The sequence below is a fragment of the Lethenteron reissneri genome, chromosome 30 (assembly GCF_015708825.2).
Source record: "Lethenteron reissneri isolate LAM-NWPU_2019-01 chromosome 30, ASM1570882v1, whole genome shotgun sequence".
Lineage (NCBI taxonomy): Eukaryota > Metazoa > Chordata > Hyperoartia > Petromyzontiformes > Petromyzontidae > Lethenteron > Lethenteron reissneri.
The window spans coordinates 5568557-5590597 of NC_083808.1; the positions used below are offsets into that span (position 1 = coordinate 5568557).

Consider the following 22041-nt stretch of genomic DNA (forward strand, 5'->3'; position numbering starts at 1 on the left):
CCAGCAGGGGGAAAAATGCTTCTGTAGAGAATAACCAAGGCAACACACCGAGATAAGTGCGCGGAAGGGAAATGCTGGCAAGTCTAAGCTTGACAGAACCTGGATTGTCCTCCTCGACTTGTCCCGTGCACTCTCACCACGGTGGCGAGATGTCAAATACCTCGCGAGGGAAACAGGAGGTCGTGGGTTCGATCCGACCTTGATGACTGTATATTTGGAGTCCTCCGGTTTTTCCCTCCACATTTAGATCAACACACGTTTAGAGTATTTGGCTGCAATAGTTGTGCATGCAATAAGCCACTTCGTTGAGCTATCATTTGTGGCCAGGTCACTTCTGAAAAAGAAGTGACCTGTGGGCCTTACCTGGTAAAATAAAAAATAGTTTTTAGTTTTTACCCTCCTTCACAACATCCCCTTGCCAGCATTTCCCTTCCGGACACCCATGACACCCAGCCAAGGGGTGAAACACACACCATTTTGGCACGAATAATGGCATCTTTCGAGCCCACCTTTTTCTCCCTTCAACAGGATGACACGTGTTGTTTATGCTGATGACAGAACTTTTAAATAAACTGGAGCTCTAAAACAGAGCCCCAGTTTTATGACTCAGGAGATGTAAAACAAGTATCGCATAGAAGTTACATTTGCTTTAACACATGTAAACTCAAGTTTTCAGTACGATATATAGTGGGCCAACAGTAATGATCAAGTAATGAAAAACTCACATTTGTCAATAACACGGCCTTAAGAGAAAATAAAGGGTGACTTTTTGCAGCATGGTCTCCTCATATGTGCTGTGAAGAAGAAACCATTGGCCGAAACATCGCCCATATTTCCCTTTTAAAGACAATGTTACTGACGAATGTGTCGAGTTGTTTGTTATTCATGCTCTCATCCAAAAGCCAATGCAGAATCACAAAATACACTGCGTAGTAACGGCTCGCTGTGCATCAGTAACCTAACCCATAACCACTGATAAACCATTCACTAGTAAGACACTCCAACTTCAAAAGTGTGTCAGCATCTCTGTCCACTAGCCCGAAAACGTATAAACTACCTCGATCCACTGCTAGATTGGTGAGCACATACATGGTTTACTACCGCCCGAGGCCAGCCACCAAACACCAACAGCCAACAGCACAGCAGGAGTTCTGCGCCAAGTTGTTTTCACCATGACCGGAGCTACACTGCACCCACCCGCGCCTAACCTGAGCACTTCCCCATTGATTTTGCTCCGTAAAGAGGAGAAAAAGATACATAGCTTTGCACGCTGCCGCCGTACAGCATTCAACTTGCACAAAGCAGACTTCTCCCTGCCTGGTAAATTGCACGAGGACGTGTCTGTCCTGTTTACTCATCACAAGCAAGCCTGAAAGTGACTGTAAAAAAATATATAATTTGTTTTAAAAAGGTAACCGATTCTGCGCGAGTGTGCTCCATCAACCGCAATGTCAGCATGCTCTGTCCACATCCTCATTATTTTTCCACCAAATTGGGATGTTGGTTTTGCTCAACTTCTCCACTCAAGAGACGCAACCGATTCCTTTTAATATAGGAACATTAATAACGTTAACATTGCACATCGACAAAGCCTCAACTGCTATGCTTACATATGCATGTTGAACTTATTTTGCACCGTACGTAGCCAACCATGCTAATCGGAGGTGCGGAAGCAGTAATACATCATCATACTGGAACTCATATTAATGAATGAATAAACGCATTAAACATCACAGAGGCGATCCATCTAGACGGATTACTTGGCAATGCTGTTCACGTTGGCAGCGGGTGCACAAGCACAATGAACAAAAAATAACTCGCACACGTCAACACTTCCATAAAAATACGAAAAAATCGATAAAACTGACGATGTTTCAGACAAATTGACTTTCTTCTTTCAGCACAATAAAGAAGGCTCATTGCCCAAGATGTTGCCGATTATATCCGCTTCTCTCTTAGGGCAAGTTTGTTGACGAGTGTGTCGAGCCTTTTGTTATCGACATTCTTCAATGTCACCACCCGTCTTCAGAAATGACTCTTCGATATTTTACCCAAGACACTGGTTCAATTTTGGCCTCAGGGGAAATAAAAAGCCATTCGTAGTAGAGATTTACAACTCTCACAGCCCGTTGCCACTTTTAGTCTTACATTTCTGCATTTGGTTCTGCATAGCTATTATTATACTGTGTAATATTATGAAACGATTCATTCAAATTATACTATAGGACATCATAATCATTAAGTGGTGTTGTGGAGTGCTCATTAAAATACATTTCTGCCTCTTTCCCATATTTGTCTCTCCACATACAAAATAAGTTGTTATGACACGACTCATCAGCTGCACGGCCTTCTGGGAGTACATCTTTTTCAAGGGTCCTTGCCGATGAACATCGGTCACTTCACCAGCATTGGTTCAAGCAAGCACGACTGCTGATGAGAAAACCCAATGTCAAAACTGGTTGAGAGGTTACTTATATCGAATCAAAGCTGCTGATAAGACGCACACCCAAAAAGGCTGTGAAGACAATGGATTTAGTAAAAATAAATCGTTTTTATGTGGAGAGAAAAATACAGGAAGGAGGCATTATTTATTTTGTTATATTATGCATATGCTGCTCTTTAGCCACACATATGCAGCATGCATGGCCACTTGCCTGGGGTGGTTATCTGCGGTCCAAAAGTGTATTCTAAGGAGAAGGGGAGTTCACGTAGGAGGAAGTTCTCACAGGAGAAAAAGAATGGAGAGTTCACATACTGGCTCTCTCGCTCAAGCTCTTACAATGTTGTGACAATTAATTAATAAAAAGCTGTTTGGGTTGTTTGTATTATACTCTTTTTCTCATTATATCAATGGTCCTGTGTGCATAGGAAAGTGAATATTTAAACATTACAATGCCCAAACAATGCACTGTGATATGGCTCATTTATGCAATTCATCATTTGTAAGTAAAATGAAAAAGTCCCTAGAAGCCAAGTGGTGTGGGCTTTTATATAACGGTGCGGGGGTTGGATTTTTATTTTTATTATTTTTTCAAAACCTGCGTGAAAAAACTGTTTTGTGGCACATTTCTCTGGGCACATCATTTCCTGCTGGCAGTCAAACGGAGTGCTCCTCACATTAGGTGAACGATTTAATCCACAGCCGACGGGGGAAGAGGGAAGACGAGATTGTGTTACCGCAACATGGGTCGAGGAAACGCCAGCTTGGCTTACCGGCGAATCTCAGTTAAAGCCCATGAATGCTGCTTACTTTATTCAACGATACTTGGATTTTTTTTTTTACAAACCCAAAGGATGCACGAACATAGGAAATGAGAGCCAGAACGTGCATGCCAAGGTGTCGCTTGGGGATTAATGCCCACCATTCAACGCCGATGAACAATCAAATTCAAACGAATCACCTGCGATCTTGCTCCCATGTCCACAACACTCATTCATGCCATGGGCTGCAGCATCAACATTTCTTCAGATTCTAGGTTTGGGTATGGCTACCGTGACCACTTCAGAATATCCTACACACTTAAGTTTGAAATGTGAATCAAATTCGAAATCACATTGGCAATACAGTGTTTAGTAATAGTCTATCTTATTTTGGGTTTCTGGCTTTATAAATCCACTGCTCAATGAGGACCTCCCCATGCCCTGCAGGTTGTGAGGGTCACTTGACCAGCATAGATGCAGGGAGCACAGATGCGAGTGGACAAAAGTAGTGCAACATCAGATGCGGTGCCCTTTGCTCCCCACAATGTAGTCACGTAGCAGCCAATAACAACCCGCTTGTAAACGGTGGTCGACCATTGACGCACTATGCAGGCTCAACACCCGCTTGGCTTCTGAGATCTGATAAGATTGGGCACATTCTGGTAACTTGGTCTCAGGCCTCCAGCTTACATATACGTTTGTATTTTGTATGGGGAATGGAACCACAGTGTTTACTGTTCAAAGGGAATAAATACCTTGCTTAAACGTCAAACTCTTTAGTTGACTACATAATTGCCACGCTACACAGACAACATCCAAGAGGCCTGACCACACGTTGGCGGTTGCTGTTCGGACTACGCGCACATGCATGTGGGTGCATCTAATTAATTATTTTCGTGTAATCACATTGGCTGGGCACGGGCCAAAAACCTTGCGAAATGCCAAACGGCCAAGTAAAAAAAACCTCCAAGTAGGTTTGTGGGTGGATGAACATCGGTGCGCTGTGTTGTACTCACCGTGGCGAGCGCAGGCAAGTTGGAATTCAAGCAGGGGCTGGATGCGAGTATCTGCTGCTGGAACAGCTGGGCTATTGCGCAGTGCACCAGCTCGTACTGGTCCTGGGGGCAGTGGCAGGGCACGGGACGAGAGCGGCAGGGCACGGGGGACGTGAACGACAAATGGGTGAGAGGAAAGCTCGGCCAGAGCCGGCATGCGCTCTCTCTGCCGAGTGCTCAACACACATGGGCGTTTTAAAACAAACACGAGGCACTCAAACGACGACAGATTATTATATTTTTTAAAATAACGAGCTTGAAGAGAGGCGGGGTGGGGGGGGGAACTATGTACTGTAAGCGTACATGTCATTGATAACTACAGAGGGCTTTGATTATGAGGCTGCATGTTGAGATGCAAGGCACCTTCCTTAAACGGTTAAAGCCCACTGGGCAATAAGAGCAAGGCCGACATCAATCCGTACAATACAAGTCCACAGACATTTCCTAAATATGGTCAGTTACCCAAACCACCGAGAGCTCGCTTTCCCTCTCAGTGATTTATTGCAAGCCTGTTATTATTTTGTATTTTCATGTACAGCCACAATGTGCAATAAGTGGATGTTATTTGACCATACTTCATCAAATTTGTCAGTGCGGTTTGGTGAAGGCAGGGAATATGAACGCTGAAGTGGATAAGTACAGTACAATTTCGATTTAAAGCTTTCGTGACTGCAGGGATTCATATTCTTGGTTATTTCGATAAAGTCACGTAGAAGGGAAATATTAAAATAATAGAAATAAAACAATAAAAATCTCACGACGTTTCGATTGCCACACAAGCAATCATCATCAGGTGTGAAAACCACAGCAATAACATTTGAAAAGAGTGGTGGAAAAGTCGTGAGAATTTTATATTTTTATTATTTTATTATTTCCCTTCTACGTGACTTTACCGAAAGAACCAAGAATAAGTACAGTACAGTAAATAGATTAATAAAAATAAAACATAATAAAACAATTCTCACGACGTTTCGGCCACAACGCAAGCAGACGGCTGCTTGCGTTGTGGCCGAAACGTCGTGAGAATTGTTTTATTATGTTTTATTTTTATTATTTTATTACTTCCCTTCTACGTGACTTTACCGAAAGAACCAAGAAGATGAATCCCTGCAGTCACGAAAGCTTTAAATCGAAATAAAAATAAAACATAATAAATGAATTTTATTTTATTTGTATTATTTTATTACTTCCCTTCATAATAAATGGTTTTTTTATTTTATTTGTATTATTTTATTACTTCCCTTCTACGTGACTTTACCGAAAGAACCAAGAAGATGAATCCCTGCAGTCACGAAAGCTTTAAATCGAAAAGTAAATAGATTTTTGCTGCATTGCCCTCCGTTGCTAACAACGTGGCCCCCCGCATCCCATAACACCCTGCGCTTTCATGTATGGTGGTCGCCCATATAAACACTACCGAGGCTGAAACCTGCTTAGGTTCCAAGATCATACGAGACTGTACACACTGCGAGTGCTTTGGTCATCGGCTATTTAATCTTTTTATTGACTGGTTATTTTACGTATGAGATCACCGAAGCGGCCACTTTACACGCAGTATTGTCAGATGAATGAACGGCTACAACCCTGACCTCGATGCGAAATGAACTTTGATGCAGCCCCACGTACGTTTCACCGACGCCGTCGCACGCTTCTTGCAATGCGAGTTAGGGAACTTCGAACGCTGCGATTGCACCGGCGATGAATAACCATGCCAACATTACAAACTAAGCAAAAAAAAAAAACATCGGAGGCCACGACAATTCTGGTGAATTTCTAAATTAAAAGCCCATACATGGCTACGTAGAAATAATAAATGTGACCCAAGCCAAGCGGAGGCCCTCAATGTACACTGAAGAATGTAATAGGAACTTTCCCCCGTTGGCGCATAGACAGAACGCATTTGAACGCGCCTGACGATGAGCAGACGCGGCACGAGGCAGGCCCCGCCGCGTTGATGCTGGGAAATTACCTTGGTTTGCACAGCGGATGGCCGCTGGGTCCTCATGTCTTGAATCAAGTTGAAGACGCTGAAGTTCTCTGGGATTTTCTGCAGCAAGCAGAAAAAACAAACACCCCCCCCCCCGCGCCCGCCACCACATTCGAAATTAAACAAACGAAAGCGTGATGCGGAGACATTGCCTGAAAGGTTATAGCTTATTTTTATTACACAATCAAACGGGAAGTTTAACTGAGAAATTATGCTAAGCAAGTGCCTCTGTGAATACGCTCTGTGTAACGTCTCGGGGTTTGTGGTGGAGTGGGCGCACAGCGGTGACCGAGCTGCGCTACAAACCCAGAAACCAGACTTCGATTCCCGGCCATGGCTAAGATCAGCGGTAAGTCATATCAGAACCGCTCCTGTTGGGCCAGCGCGGTGAAAGTATGGTAAAAAAATATATATCACTTGTCACTGATGTTATCCGTGGCTGGGTCACGGGGTTCATAGCAGTGCATGAACCAACGTGTCATCACGCCACCCAAACGTACAACATACATACACACAAATAAAAAAAACATTGTTACTTATGCCATTCAATGCATGAATCATGCGTTTAAGAATCAACAGTACCCGCAGAATTGATGCATCGTTTCTACCACTACATATAAACATTACACCCGAAGCAATGTTTACAGAACTCTTCCAAATACAAAATGCCATAGGTAGGCGTGGTATTGTTGTTGAGGTTCTGAGCACATATAAGCCAATTGTGATGTTGACCAATTTCGATATGACGAATGCAGTTGGCCTTGCTGTGGTTAGAACATCTCAATTAATAAAAGGCCTCGACTTTTCACGAGTTTAGATTGGACAATGGCTATTACACGTCCCCTCTATCTTCTTCAAAAGCACCTGTCCTGACTGTCTCGCTGAACTGTGGCTTATTAGTGGCATTGGGTCACGGCAAGCCTCATGCGAAAATGTAAAACTGCTACTACCAGCAGGATGCAATCGCTCATTGAAGAGGCCGTGTGGGGTTTGGTGCTCTTAACACAAGGTCTAGCTGTTCATGGGACAGAATCCGCTTAACTGGCAATCGTCCTCGGGGGTCAACTTTCTACCTGTACCTGCTGAAATGTGAACCGTTATATTGATTTAATTGTCAAAGCTTCCAGAGATGATAAAAAAACTCATGACTGGGAGGCTCGTGACGGTTTGTAAGCAACAAGACTCTTGAAATCGTGATGCATCACACTGCATCACAATCGCAAAGGGGGTGGGGGGGGGGGGTTGGCAGACGTAAGGAGAGAGAGAGCAACACACCAATTGAAATCGCAGACTTCCTGGGGTGTGAAAAAGGGCCAAAACATTCCGCGCTGCGAGCAACGCGTCAGGCTCTAGAGTTATTGTGAAAACATAGCCCAAGGCGGACAGGCGCGAGTCGTCCACGTTGTCTGGACAACGCGAATATTGTGGGATGGGCTGCCCACACGTTCATTGTAAAAATTCGAAAAAGACAAACGTCCAGTTAATTTCAACGTGGCCAGCGCCAAAAAGGCCTCTGGAAATGCAAGTAGCGCCGTGGACGTTGACGAATGTAAGTTGGTGTGAACATGCATGGAATCTCCGAAAAAAGAAAACATCTGCGTTGTCTCTGAAAATCAGAAAGCCGTGTGGGAAAGCGACTGTAGTGCAAGCTACAACTGCACGTACCAAAAGGAGGAGGGTATGCCGTAATTAATGAAAAATGACACGTAGTTTGTAAAAAAAAAATCAAAGCCTTGAGCATACTTTGCACACGTACAGTGTAGATATGCTTCAGTGTGGGTGGTCAGCACGAAGGGTGCATAACTCAGCTGGTGTACGGCAGCTTATCTTGACTCAAGGTCTACTGCGCTTGGTCTAAATATACCAATGGCCAGGTCTCCTTTCAAAGCTACGATATCCTTCGGTATCGAGATTTCAAGTGCACACTACCATTGATCCTACGGGATTCGATTACACGAATGATCTCGACAAACAAACAAAAAAATGGTGCGCTTTCATGTATGTTTTGTTAAACTTTATTTTGGGTACATCCTGTTCCTGAACGTGGTATAGAATATCAAGATGGCTCACCCCGAGCTTGAGTAGATTCCGAGTGTAGTCGATTGCGCAAATGGCCCCGGTCCTTCCGCAGCCTGCGCTACAGTCACAGCACGTGCCACAGTCAAACGCACGAGCCGCAGTTAGCAAGGTGAACCAGAGTCAAACACACGAGCCAGACAGCAAGGTGAACCGCAGTCAAACGCACGAGCCACAGTTAGCAAGGTGAACCAGAGTCAAACACATGAGCCACAGACATCAAGGTGAAACACAGTCAAACGCACGCTCCACAGTTAGCAAGGTGAACCAGAGTCAAACACATGAGCCACAGACAGCAAGGTGAAACAAAGTCAAACGCACGAGCCGCAGTTAGCAAGGTGAACCAGAGTCAAACACATGAGCCAGACATCAAGGTGAAACACAGTCAAACGTACGAGCTGCAGTTAGCAAGGTGAACCAGAGTCAAACACACGAGCCAGACAGCAAGGTGAACCGCAGTCAAACGCACGCTCCACAGTTAGCAAGGTGAACCAGAGTCAAATGCACGAGCCACAGACAGCGAGATGAACCGCAGTGAAACGCACGAGCTACAGAGAGCAAGATGAAACAATCCTAGTGTTGCACACAATGCATTCAATCTACTTTTTTCGAGGAGGCTACAGGGATGAACAGAAGATGTAGCATTTTGTTGTCCAAGCATATTTGCATAGGGTATACATATATTCCGCCCATTATTGTACTTACTCCAAAAGGACACGTTTGTTTGTACGTAAACAGTACATGTTATGTAATAGCACATGATATTAAACAGCATGTAATGATTTGTATGACCACTCATTTGAATCCCTACCCAGATTGCACCCAATCCCTTCAGATCTTAGACGATGAGCAGAGTTGTGCTCGGATGAGTAATCGACATGCCAGCCAAGTTGTTATAGGATGCTGCGGAACTACGTTAAGGGCAGCGGAGGGCAGTGCAGCAGAATCTCCTGCTGCAGTCTCTGCTCCAACGTTGATGCGCCCCAACTTCACAGCCCCGCGTTGACGAACGTGGTGCAACACGGTCACACAACTAAAACGACTCGCCAGGATGGGGAAAAGCCATAATCCAGCAATAGACAAACGGGCTGGACATATACGTGTACCGTAACTACTACAAGAGCATTGTGAGAAATCAATGTGTTTTTATTTCATACACAGTGATCTGATTAATAGATACTCCATTGGAACATTGCGAGAGAAATACAGAAAACATTTCAATTCAAAACCCCTACACGTTTCCCACCAATCTTAATACGCCCATTAAATCTATTAACATTTTCCCGATAAACTTTGTTCAACATAGGCAGTGTGATTTGCTTACAGCATTCAATGACGTGTAAACTGAGGTCATCACAAAATAAAGTCATTACACAAGCGGGGCATCTGCAAATCCATCACAAGGTATAAGGAGCCACGTGGAAACGCTGAACCGTGCCACGCTGCCGCAGTGAGAAATTTACTGCAGCCAATGGTGGCGGCTTACAAACGCCGCTAAAATATTTCCAGTGGTGGGCGTGTGAACATGTGCGAGATCGTGAATCCATAATTATCAGTCCATCTGGCATTAACAGTGTGCGCTACAGTATGTACGATTGCAGTTCACGGGCGGTGATAACATCATGCCAGGCAGGCTGTTTATAAACACACACATACACGCTCAAGCAGAATAACTGCAATGAAATAACCCACTGCAGTTAATACTGGCAGGGGAGCGCAGTGCGCAATGGTTCACCCACTAAGCTTTGAGCATGGCTACCCCGAGTTCGATTCCTTCACAAGGCTACTGACATCAGTGGCGAGTGATAGCTGAACCGATCCTGGGCATCCCCCCCTTTCACCACTTCGCTGTGACCAGTGTGGTGAAGTATGGCCAAACAACCGCCAAGTCCAACATGGTGTAGAGAGACCTTCACATAGCAGGGGATTGATCAAGGACCGTTATATGTTATGTTTATATATTTATAGAATACAAATTCAACCAATTTAAATTCACCAATGAACGGACGTGTCCCCACGTAATTGTCGATTGTGTGGGTTTTGTTGACCGTAATTTACCTCCGTGTGGTAAGTGGGGTTTGTTAAAAGCGGAGGGTGTGCGCAGACAGGATCAACTCTGACATCACCTGTTACTCATTAATCGAACCTGGGTTGCTGGATTCATGACGAAGGGTTGCTTAACAATTAGATTAACATCAGCATCAAATAATGTAAGAAACGGTCCCCGGCACTCCTTCACCAACTCGCACAGACCAGCGTGGTGAAGCATGGTCAAACAACCCACTCCCCCCGTGTTCAATAAAGCATGGGCAGGCCTTCATCCAGCAGTATATTGACAAAGTACCACAATGTATTGTATTATAAATATAAATTAAATTCCAGCAATTTTTTATTCATTCGCCACTGGTTTTAGGCCTGGCTGGGAATCGAACTCAAATCGCCAGGTTCGTAACGCAGCATGCTAATAACCACTTTACCACTCTGTCCACCCTCCTCAATATTATTACAGTTAATCGCCTAATTCAATCCGACTGCTTGGTAAGTTTCACACAACTCCCAGAGGCGCGGTTTAATCTTTTCAGAAAATGTTGACTTGCCACGATGTAACAACTCATTGAGCCCCGGCACGCAGTGATCAGCGAGCGACCCATGCAGACAATGCAGTGAAGTCCGTAATTCCTTGAGGCAGTGAACACTAATTAATAATTAACTTCGACCGCTGTCCACCTGTTGACTGCCTGGTGTTTACCTCCAGGTTTCTGAAGTAGCTAGCCTGTGTAGTATAAACATTTACGAGCCCTGTCCGAGGAAGAAAGCTTTGCAACCAGAGCCCATTTCTAAGTCACCCCAAGCTAGTACATTTCCTTTAAATCCTCGCCATTTTTATTTCTGGAGCCACAGATAAATAAAACAGGGGATGCACATTTTACAGTAAGCGGAAACAAAAAAAGGCAGGCTGGTTGCATTAATATTGAGGATGTAGTGCAAAGGTTCGAGAGTTTGAGGGCATTACACATGTATAAAGGCGGAGGGGAATGACGGGTGCCATCAAAGCGAGTCTTGAAAAAAACACAACATATTCATGGAATTAAGATAGGTGATCTTAACTATGCAGCACGGCAATGGACTGCACTCTGCAGTAGGAGAGCCAGGGTTCTGCTTTGTGAAAGTCACAGCGCTGGCATGGTCTCAACAACGCGTTTCACAACCCATGACTCAGAAGCGCGTCTCATTTTCTGGCCAATCATACTATCAGGCCAAAATCTCTGCCTCCTGTCAAGATAGAAGGATGTTTGTAGTTACGAGGGAATCAATGTGGGCGAAAGAAACGTACGGGTCTAGACGTTCAGTGGCAAAACGCAGGCGGTGCAGGAGAGAGGTGGTCTGATCGCGGCGTTGCAAGCGGCTTCGGAGAGCGAAGGATCCGCACAAATACCACAACGATAAAAAAAAAGATCACGAAAGGTGCACGAGCAAGCACGGTAACATCGGCACATGACGATATTGAGAAAGAATGCCCAGCCGTGCAATATCAGATTTTTTTCTAAAACCCATCCTTCTTTTAAACGCCCCGCAGACTTGTTTGAGTAACGCCAACTGAAATGATTTTGCCCATTGGTTTGGTTCTAGCCAAGAGTGAGTTAAGAGTACTCTTGGCCAAAAGGAAACTCCTTTCTATGATCATTAAAGCAATTATCAGGAATTGTGGTTAGTCTTCAACTAATGTCGAAAATGATGAATGTATGTTCTCTCCAACAGGACATTTTTTCCCAATTCATTTTTTTCTACTTCTCTGGCACTGGCATATTTTTGTTGTTTTATTTGGCATCTGTTGGGTGTATTTCTGCCTTGTGTATCCCTTCACTTTGTGAGAAATCCTTTTTTACTGAGCTAAACCAATCATGCATAAACGTCACTACGTAATACTCATTAATCAACGGTGCAACAATTTATCCACCTGACATTTCATGTTTTAAAACGTTATGAACTCATTAAATTGTAAACGTTTTTAGAAAATATTCACGTGCTGTTATGCTGCAATATTTAGCTCTTTTTTCTTCAATTTGGCACACTATCAGCTAATCTGGCAGAGACCGATTTGCGATGAGACCCTTTCCAATCTTTCCTTTAATTTCTTCTCCACGGGTCCATGATTTTATTATTTCAGCAGTCAATCTTGAACTCGGGAGCCACTTTAAACCACAGCAGGGGGGCTCTTTCAGCATAAATATTCATACAAATAATATCTCGGCGTAAAAGGCAACATATTGAACTTGAAATGTTAAGAACTCGAACACTACTGACGCCTTGATTGTCAACGCTTAACCTTTAAATGTGGCGATGGAGACATAAATGGTTAGTTGCCAGCTGTCGCGAAAACACACAAGTTTCACTGTTTTAATGCTATAAAAGATCCTGTGCATGGGGTTCACATTAAAATAAAAGATGTATGACTATTCACTCTACAAGGGGTGGTATATACAAGGCTGCATACTCTCCAATTGATTTTAGTCTTACCGCTGTTTTTATGGAGTAAAACATTATGAAGACATTAATGCCCAAAAATAACCCCTGCCATTCTTAGCTCACATTCTCCAAATTCTGTGGAAGCGATTGACTTTCATTAGAGCAGTCCTTTACGTGTACTAGAAGCCCACCTTAAAAACAATTCAGAATCAGTGAGTGGCCATGCATGTGTTTTTGTCATTACAGTCACCAAATAATATAATCTCGTGCATAGTTTATCCCCATAGACAGCTCAGATATCGAATAACGAATAATGTTACGTGTTTCCGTCTGTATAGTGGTTGGGCGTGGCAATATATATCTCCTAAAGATGTTCCAAACTTAGTATAATGTTGTATTAATGTTAGAGACTTGCTCAAATGACATGAGCCAATAAAGGTTTTTAATGTTTTCCATACATCCGCCTGTAACCAGGATGGGGGGGGGGGGGTCATGATAACGCTTGGGACAGTGAGATGGGCCAGCGGATGCCCGTCTGCCACTTGTTATAGAGGTTCACGGTTCGAATGCAGCAGGCCACCCTGGTTATTACTGTGCTGTGTGTAGTTAGCATAAAAGATACCCGCTGTCTGCTTCAGTGGACGTTAGAGATCCCTTGACGTCATTCGAAATAAGTAGAGCATTGTCTGCTGGTGTCGTGGTCCAAATTTGTCAAACTTGAAAAATCACCGGGCAAATTGCTCAACTGGGACTACACATACCCACATCGCTCCCTACTGGCAGACTGTAACCGCCTGTGAAATACAGCACCTTCGCATTAGCCCCTGAGCTACAAGAATGGCACAAACACCAAATGTACTCAATTTCAATAGTTGTAACTCATTTCTTAAGTTACGTCAAATGCAGTCAAGATAAAGAAAAAAAACCCTCAAAACTTCCTGCATCAGCGAGAGTTCCCCGCAGGCGGCTCATGCAGATATGAGCTCGGTGCACGCGTTTCCGTTTCGTCGCGGCGTACGGAGGAGCCAAGTGTGTGCACGCGCAGGGGCGGCCGCTGCAACCGAGGCCTACAATCAACGGCCACGTCCCCCCCTTCCTGTGTGTACCACCACCTGGCCACCACCACCCTATCTGGCAGGAAATACATGTCGGGCACCTGTGTGTGTGTGTGTGAGATCACGTCGCATAACGTCGCCCCCGCCATTGTATTTCATACGACACCGGATAACAATGAATGAATTCGCCTGCGACTCTGTTTGTTCATTCATTCAAATGCCGTCACCGAGTTTTTAGTCGTCTGTGGTGGCTACGAGGCAATAGCTGCCCAGCTCACATTACTCCAAAGGTTTGCTGCGCGTGTATAGTTTTAATTTAACTTAAACTGAAACCTTAATCAACACGTGTTGACCATCTTTAAGTATGGTCACAACAACCTTTCTATCGTATTTATTAATTCGTGCAGAGTTATATAATTCATGTCTCGGTAAGTAGGAAGGACTCATAATAAGCCAGGACTTGGTCTTGGAGTAAATAATATTTGACAATCAGGTTGCCCTATCAAATGCCAGATGATAGTTGTAATGCATTTTAGGTAATCATCATCAGCCAATCTACTGTTAGATGATAACAACCCCCAATCCACTGCCATTTCTCATAATCCTGCTATGTAAAGATCCACACCGAGCACCTGGACATGTGCTGAAGGTATCCATTTGGTGTGTAAACATTTTAACACCTGTTTTATTGCAGGAAAATGTAATACCTATTCTTATTTTTCATACGTCAAGTTCAACATACGTACATACAGGCAGTGCTAGTGGTACCTGCAGTGCACGCAGATGGGGCTGTCCTCATCGTCCTGGTACTCGCGCATGATGGCGATCATCTCGAGGATGGGGTCGAAGGAGGAGGGCACGTCGTGGTCTGGCCAGTTGGAGTAGTGGAACTGGAAGACGGTGCGGGTTTCCTGTGGGCAAGCACGCGCAACGCGCCACCGTGCCGTGATCAACACCTACCCGGCCGTGTCCATCTCAGAGGTCGCAAACGGGTTTTGATTCCTTACCCGTACCCATACCCGGCCGCACCAGGGTCGCAAATGGGTACCCGTACCCGTACCCTACCCGAAATGAGTGACAAACGGTTACTCACCAGTGACTCACGGCCTACCCGTACCCGGACGCACCAGGGTCGCAAACGGGTACTCGTACCCGGCCGGGTATGGGTACCCGGGTATCGGTTAGGGTACGGGTATCGGGTACCCGATTGCGACCTCTGGCCCATCTCCTACACGCGCCATACTGTTCATGGTCGTCATTATCATCATCAACAGCAATTATCTAGCGACTGCTGGATCAAGACCTCCCCACAGCGTCGCAATCCCATTCGGTCGAGGGCTGCCGCAATCCATCTCACTCCTGCACATAAACCGATCTCACTGCTCCATCTCCACACCTGGCATCCTCCAGAATGCATTTTCTCTTTTGATTGCGATTCCTGAGATAACCCAACAGTAATGCCTCCTTTATTTCCCAGTCACCCTTGATTGACGAATTAATACTGTTAATGTTTGAAAAGGCACGACATTTAGGCTATCCCTTGCATGTTGCGAGCTTGTGGGCACTAGTGTTACCGTGCGTGTACGTACATTTCCATAGTGAACACTCAGTGTCCGTATGCAGTAGTCTTCGCCCCTGTGCTGCTTCTCCACCTGCAACTAGAGCAGCAAGGTTATTAGCAGCGTGCACATCAATCGCGCCGCTCCGGCAAGCGTTGTCACCACGCGTTCCCTGGCAGAGAATCAAAATCTGAATATTTATTTATACTGGACGAATCCGATCAGCTATGAAGCTTTTTTTCACAGACGTCCAGTTAGGGTTGGGTCAGAACAATACAAAAACATGATAGGAGTGCAAAGTTTTGGAAAGGTAAACAAATCACTTAAAATATATATACATATAAAACTAACCTAATATTTTTTTACCTTACCATGTAAAGCCCACTACGCTATTAACTTCTTTTTCAGAAGCGACCAGGCCACAAATTATAGCTCAACAAAGTGGCTTATCGCGTGGAATATTTATAGCAGCCAAATACTCTAATCCTGCTTCTTCAACCACGGGGTTCCGTATGAATAAATCACCGAGTATACAATCGAAAAACACTGGAGTAGAAAGAAAAGTTGCACGAAGAGAGAAGAGACAGCAAAAAATATGTTTCATACAATTTCTTGTTTGTCTGGAGGCTCTGAGTGTGTAGAGTATGTTATTAATTTAACTATAGCTGGTGGCTAAGACAGTGAGGCGTATGGGTAGTGGGCAGGCGAAGGTGGCAGGGGTGCGCACTCCAAATCGCCCTCTGCATCACATTCCATGACCCCAAAGGTATCGCTAATTGTTGGGATGAACCCAATACTCGTATGGGAGATTTCCGGTGAATATCTGATTGTGTAGACTTGGGCTAAAAAGTGGTCAAGAGACAACAGTAAAGCAATGAGTTTCTTGAATGTTTCTGTGCGGAGATTTGAGTGTTATCTCCTCGTATGCACAGGTTTTCCTTAAGATCACCCAAATTCCATCCGTATGCAAATGGCGAATGGACAAACAAAACATTTAATGATGAAAATAATCCTCAGAACCAGTGGAACTTCACTGGATAAGTAAAGGTCATTCTTGTTTATTATTATGATGTTAGATGGCAGCGGACTATGTTCTAGGGCTGGCCGAGTCTAAACCAATGAATATCATTGCAAATATTTCCGAGCGGAGAACTAAGCAACTTTATTTTCAAGGATATTGATCCAAGAATATGATTCATGTGATCAGGGCAGACTTGCGATGGCTCATGTTTTCCCTGCAGAACTTTTTAGAATCGATCCAGAAAAAATACCAAACATGGCATTACACAAAAAAGTACATGGAACAAGATAAAGGAAGATTAAAGATGCGCTGGCTTGACAGTGAAAATTTACCTCGAACCAAAAAGGGCCACAAGAGGAAAGGAAGCCATGAAGTTGGTACAAGAAAAGAACAGGTGGGAAAGATCTCATTCGCCCCATCGTCTCGAACAGATGATTGAAGGGAACTAAAGAAGAAGGACTCACCAAGGATATTGTGAATGGTCCCAGGGTGAGTGGCTCTTCCTGCGTTAAGGCATAGTACCGCTCGCACTTTTTCTGCAATAAAAAATGCACACGCATCGCTTCCGCGATTAACAACGGTCTTAAAATATGTGCATAGAAAACTGACAGCCGCGCCCATCCGCTTGTGTTGACCAATACAGGGCCCTTCATGTGGCCATGTCACTAAACCACCTCAATGCACACAACGTCAAAAATTATGAGTCTGGGTTACAAGGCCTTTAAGCTAGCCGAGACAGCTTCCAGCAAATAAAGAAACAGGTGGTGGTGGTGGGGGGGGGACCATGACTGGTTCATTTACCACTCGCCACTGATGTTAGCCATGGGCAGAAATCAACCTCAGCTCATCAGAATGTAGTGCAAGTGTGGAAGCCACCACACCACATCTTGTACAGAACTCAAATTTTATGGTTGGCTTGCTGTGGTGGGGGAGGAATGGCGCCATAAATATAAACAAGTAAAGAGCGTATGTTTACAACAATTAGTGTCGGTGCATAGCAAGACTCAAGATTCTAACATTCATTCAGGTTGAATGACAATAAAAAAATGTCAGTTGAAATAAACAAAATAAAAGCGTGTGCGTGTCGGTGGACTGTGTTAGCAGTCTGCAGGCCACGTGTTGAGAAGGCATACACACACAGCGAGGTGGCCAGGTGGCTCAGAGGGCTACCATCAGAGCATTGAGCTCCGATGTGTTGTTGAATTCCTGGGTTTCAAATCTGGGCAACCGCCCACACTTAAACAAGGTTTTTAAAGTGCAGCGTAATTGATGGCCTCTGCTTCGGTCACCAATAACTGTGCCAACAACACAGCACATTATTATTATTCAAAATGTTTTACTCAGTATGACTTTTCAAGCTATGAGAAAATGAAAAATGCATCCACAATACAGGTTTTTAAATGCAGCTCGATTAACTTGTGATGAACACTCTTTTCAGGCCAGATAAACGGTGTGCCCGTACGATGGAAAAAGAAACCTAATGATGTGACCTTAAATGTGGTTCTGTGACGTCAATTTTTGGGGCCATTCTCTAACACAGGGTGGTTAGTACACTTTAAGCGGAGCGTTATTAAAAAAAAAATCTCCATTTCATAACATGATACTGAGAGCACGACTGGAATATAACTGGGGAAAAGTAAAATGAACAATTAAAACCCAAAAATATATTTACTTACGTATTTTTTCCTCAATTTAATTCCGATTTTGCTGTCGGTGTCATAGTGCACGATGACGTATACAATCATATCTCTCGCAGTCCAGTGCAACCTCCCATGTTAGAGAACAGCTCACGGAAGTAGATATTAAACAAACTACCTCTGAGACCCTTTCAAGTGACCTCTGGTCCACCCAATAGAGGACAGCACTTGCCCATCCGCTCTGCCACGTGACAGTAACGTTGGTCACATCATAGCCAAACTGATATTTGAATTCTGAGAACTGGAATTTTGCTAAATGAATTGCTGATTCAAAGTAAAAATTATTATTTGTTTTGTTCAGTCGTTGTTTATTGGGCAAAGACCATCAACCTAACAACCCAGTTTAATCAAAGGGAACTGCTTTTAATAAAATGTATGACCTTAGCGGTGCCGGCTCTTGACCTCAGAGCCACTCAGATATATGTGGATTTTTTTTTTTAAGCTAGAATGTGCACATCTGAACGACGCGTAAAATAATGAATTAGTGTCACATTGAGTTCCCGATGCATTGGCACAATGCATCAATACTTGCCCTTTGCCTGATATCATCCCTAAGTGACGAGTGCATTTAGTAAAAAAATAAATAAAAGCATACCCTTCCCATCTCCACCTCTTGACAAGCCATGACGATCACCTGAAATCATTGAATAAAAAAAAATCAGTTTCATCAGAAAGAAAATATTTAAATATGTTGTTACCAGCTAAGGAAAGCTTCTGCTCAATTTCAAACAAGAATTAAGTGACAGGATGTGGAATTCATGCCATGCCAAAAGACAGCGTGAGTTGTGTTCTGCGTTAAGTCATGTGACATCTGATATGATATTTTCCTTCCATTCATGTACTGTAAATGTAAACTGGCAGATAAACATGAAATATTGAAATAGTATGCTTTTATTTGCAGTAAAAACACATCATCATGCTCAATTGAGTGTTTGTTGATGTTTATTTATAGTGGATTTACAAAAGGCTGGACATGTTAAAATGCACTTGCGAATAAGGAGTCACCAGCCGTCTCCCAAGATTTAGTAAATTCATCCTTTTGTCCATATTTACTCAGACAGACGCACGGATAACAGGAGCAATTTCCATGGATAAACAAAGTAAGACTTTGAATAACATTTTTACAAAAGTGGCTTCAACCCACAGCACCCAGCAATGAAAAGTGTGGGAGAGATTGTGGGTACAGGGTGGGGTAAAAATCAGCTGGCAGGGGTGGGCCACCGAACCCTTTTCCACACACGTTCATGACCCTGCGGGAATTGGATGGCTGCATTGATGGAGAAAAATAGCCCTTGCCAACAGCGCCTCCCCCGCTTCACCAGGGATGAGAAGAGTTCTACCGTGTAGGGGTCATCGTAACCATAAAAGTTTTGGCTATCCATTGAACAAAGTGGTCACTGCATCGTGCTCTCAGATGCGCTTCTGCGGCCCTTTGGAACGCTCTTCTTTTCGATATTAGGATGTCACTTTCAAATGTAAATTGAAAACTCATTCCTTTAGAACTTTGTCTTTAATGTGTTGTCCTTATCCCGCGTCTCCAATAAGCATGGTTGGCTACGTACGGTGCAAAAGAAGTTCGACGTACATACAAATGTAAGCGAGGCCAGCCAATGGCCGCATGTGGAGGTACCTTGACGTTGTGCTCCCAGAGCATGCTCCAGAAGTCGACGAGTGTGTGTGGCAGGGGGCCCTGAGTGGCGATGTACGCCCGCGGATTGCTCACGCCCTGCTCACATGCACGCACACGCACACACATCGTCAGCCAACTCCATGCAAACAGTGTTTCAGTGACGTATCGCACGTGCGTGTTTTTGTTGCCGTCTTGCCATGCCAAGAAAGCCCGGCACGCGAAACAATGACCTGACCGTTGACCACATAGGCAATGAACCACTGTGAACTCCGAAAGTTCAACGGAGACATTGAAGCAATCCACCGCAAATCAGCTGAAGACATTTCCTGGCTTACCAATCTGCGCACAGACTTATATAAGTAGATGCTAATTCAGTCATAAGCAAAAGTGATTGGTTGATTGAAATTCTCAACATTAATATGGGTTTTAGTCAAATGTTTTGCTTGTTTGATCAAATGTTTTGCCGCGAGCAATGAAACAGTTCTCGGCTATTCTCCTCTGCTGCCCCCATATTCTGGAACTTATTTCCCCCAGTCACCTGTGCTGTGGTCTTCGCTGCCCTGTTCATATTAAGTTCAAGAACCCCCCCCCCCCCCTTTTTTTACCGAGGCCTATGACCGACTGCTTCCTCACAATAAATAAGCCCACTGTTTATTTACAGCATCTTGATCATTTGTCGATTTGAGACGCCGTATGAATCCAAATAACAGCATGTTATACAGTTAATTCTCTTTTTTTCTTATGAAATCACCGCTTGAGCGCGCGAGCCTGCCGCTACAAGCTTGTTTCGGAAGGCTTGGTATTTTGGCACGTGTCACGCCGTACGAAAGTGGCGGAAGTGTGCGCGTGTTTGTTAAGACTGGCTGTGCTGGCACGCGTGACTCTGGTAACAGGACTGCGCTGTGCAGCCCCCTCTCACAAAACCTTGGCGTACCGACTGAAATCAGCCCGTTCCGCTCGGTGTTGGAAGAGTGCCACGTTCCTGCTATAACGAGGCACGTGAACAGGATGAACAATTTAATTTGGGCGAGGTTGGTTTGTTGGATTGGTGTAAGCAGAGCTCAGCACTCACCTCCCAACCACCGACACCCAATACAGTTATAAAATCATCATAATTTGTTTGCATTTTTAATAATTACGAGGCATACTGTAGAATGATTTCCCTTGGGATTAAGTCATTAAACGAATTGCAAGGTTTCAGGGTCACGATTCAATTCAAGAATTAATTATTGTTTTGATTTGGTTTTAAGTTGCATTTGTATTCTCTGTCTTCTGTCTCATATGTTGTTTTGGTTCGTACGTGCTATTACGAATTGATGCAATAATTAACTCTTTTTAGTCTTATTATTTGTCTCATAGGTTTGTCTTGTTTGTTATGCCTTATGATTTCCATGATCCTAAAAGGACATTCGCCAAGCAATTTGTACTAATAGTAAATTATCGATTCTTAGTTGCACAATCGATGGATGCATCCGGAATGTAAGAATTTATTTAAAATCAATAAATCATGACAAAGAAATAAAAACTGACAGATGCTATACTATTTCCTACCCCTGGTAAAGCACTACCCTTCAAGGGTCAATGTAAGCTTCACAATCACACTTTGGTAAACAAAGTAGAGTGGTCGTTTGCACAAACAGCACACAGACCATGACAGCGATGTAATTTGTTAAAGCAGCAGCGTGGTAAACTCTTACGCAGGTGTCCATTAACCATTGATTAAATGAAGCAAACTGGAAAAAGCCCATTTCACGAGTGAGCCATTACACTATTAGAATTATACCGGAATTAATTAAATTTGACCTCGTTATTACATGTAACAAAGGTATTTATGTAAGCTTTATTTTTCAGGCTCCACTGACCCCAGTAAGTGGCTTTACAGTAAAAAAAGACCGTAACACACCATGCACCTATCGGAATCCACGTGCATTTGTGCATCATATATCAAAGCACCCACTCGCAATATGCATTTATTACACCAAGTAATGTATATGTGTACAGGAACGCACAAATACACAGCACAAAGGAAAACATGCACTTCCAAGCACACATTTTTTTTTACCATTTCCAGTGAGGTGGCTTCATGTTTCACAGGGCACTTAGCATGGTTAAACATCCTGTGCTTTGCAATGTTTTTACAACTAAACAAAGCTCCAGAAAGCAATACACAAGCGGTTATGATGTGGCACTATAAATAAATAAAGTATAGTATTATATAAAATATGCCACCAGAATATATTTCACCCAAACAATTCACTATGAAAATGTTTTAAGTCTACGGGGGAAAAAAACA

General features: G+C 43.7%; 1 protein-coding gene across 2 annotated transcripts in view; it reads right to left on the reverse strand.

The window, feature by feature from the left end:
* The window catches only part of PTPN12 (protein tyrosine phosphatase non-receptor type 12), a 68881-nt gene that overhangs the window by 22474 nt on the left and 24366 nt on the right, over positions 1-22041 (reverse strand). For both annotated transcript variants that reach the window (XM_061562898.1, XM_061562897.1), the window contains exons 4-11: positions 19749-19844; positions 18714-18752; positions 16886-16957; positions 15431-15499; positions 14610-14752; positions 8314-8380; positions 6226-6303; positions 4218-4319 (exon numbers count right to left, since the gene is read on the reverse strand). In XM_061562898.1, the coding sequence (XP_061418882.1) occupies positions 4218-4319; positions 6226-6303; positions 8314-8380; positions 14610-14752; positions 15431-15499; positions 16886-16957; positions 18714-18752; positions 19749-19844 (666 nt within the window). The remainder of the gene's footprint in view (positions 1-4217; positions 4320-6225; positions 6304-8313; positions 8381-14609; positions 14753-15430; positions 15500-16885; positions 16958-18713; positions 18753-19748; positions 19845-22041) is intronic.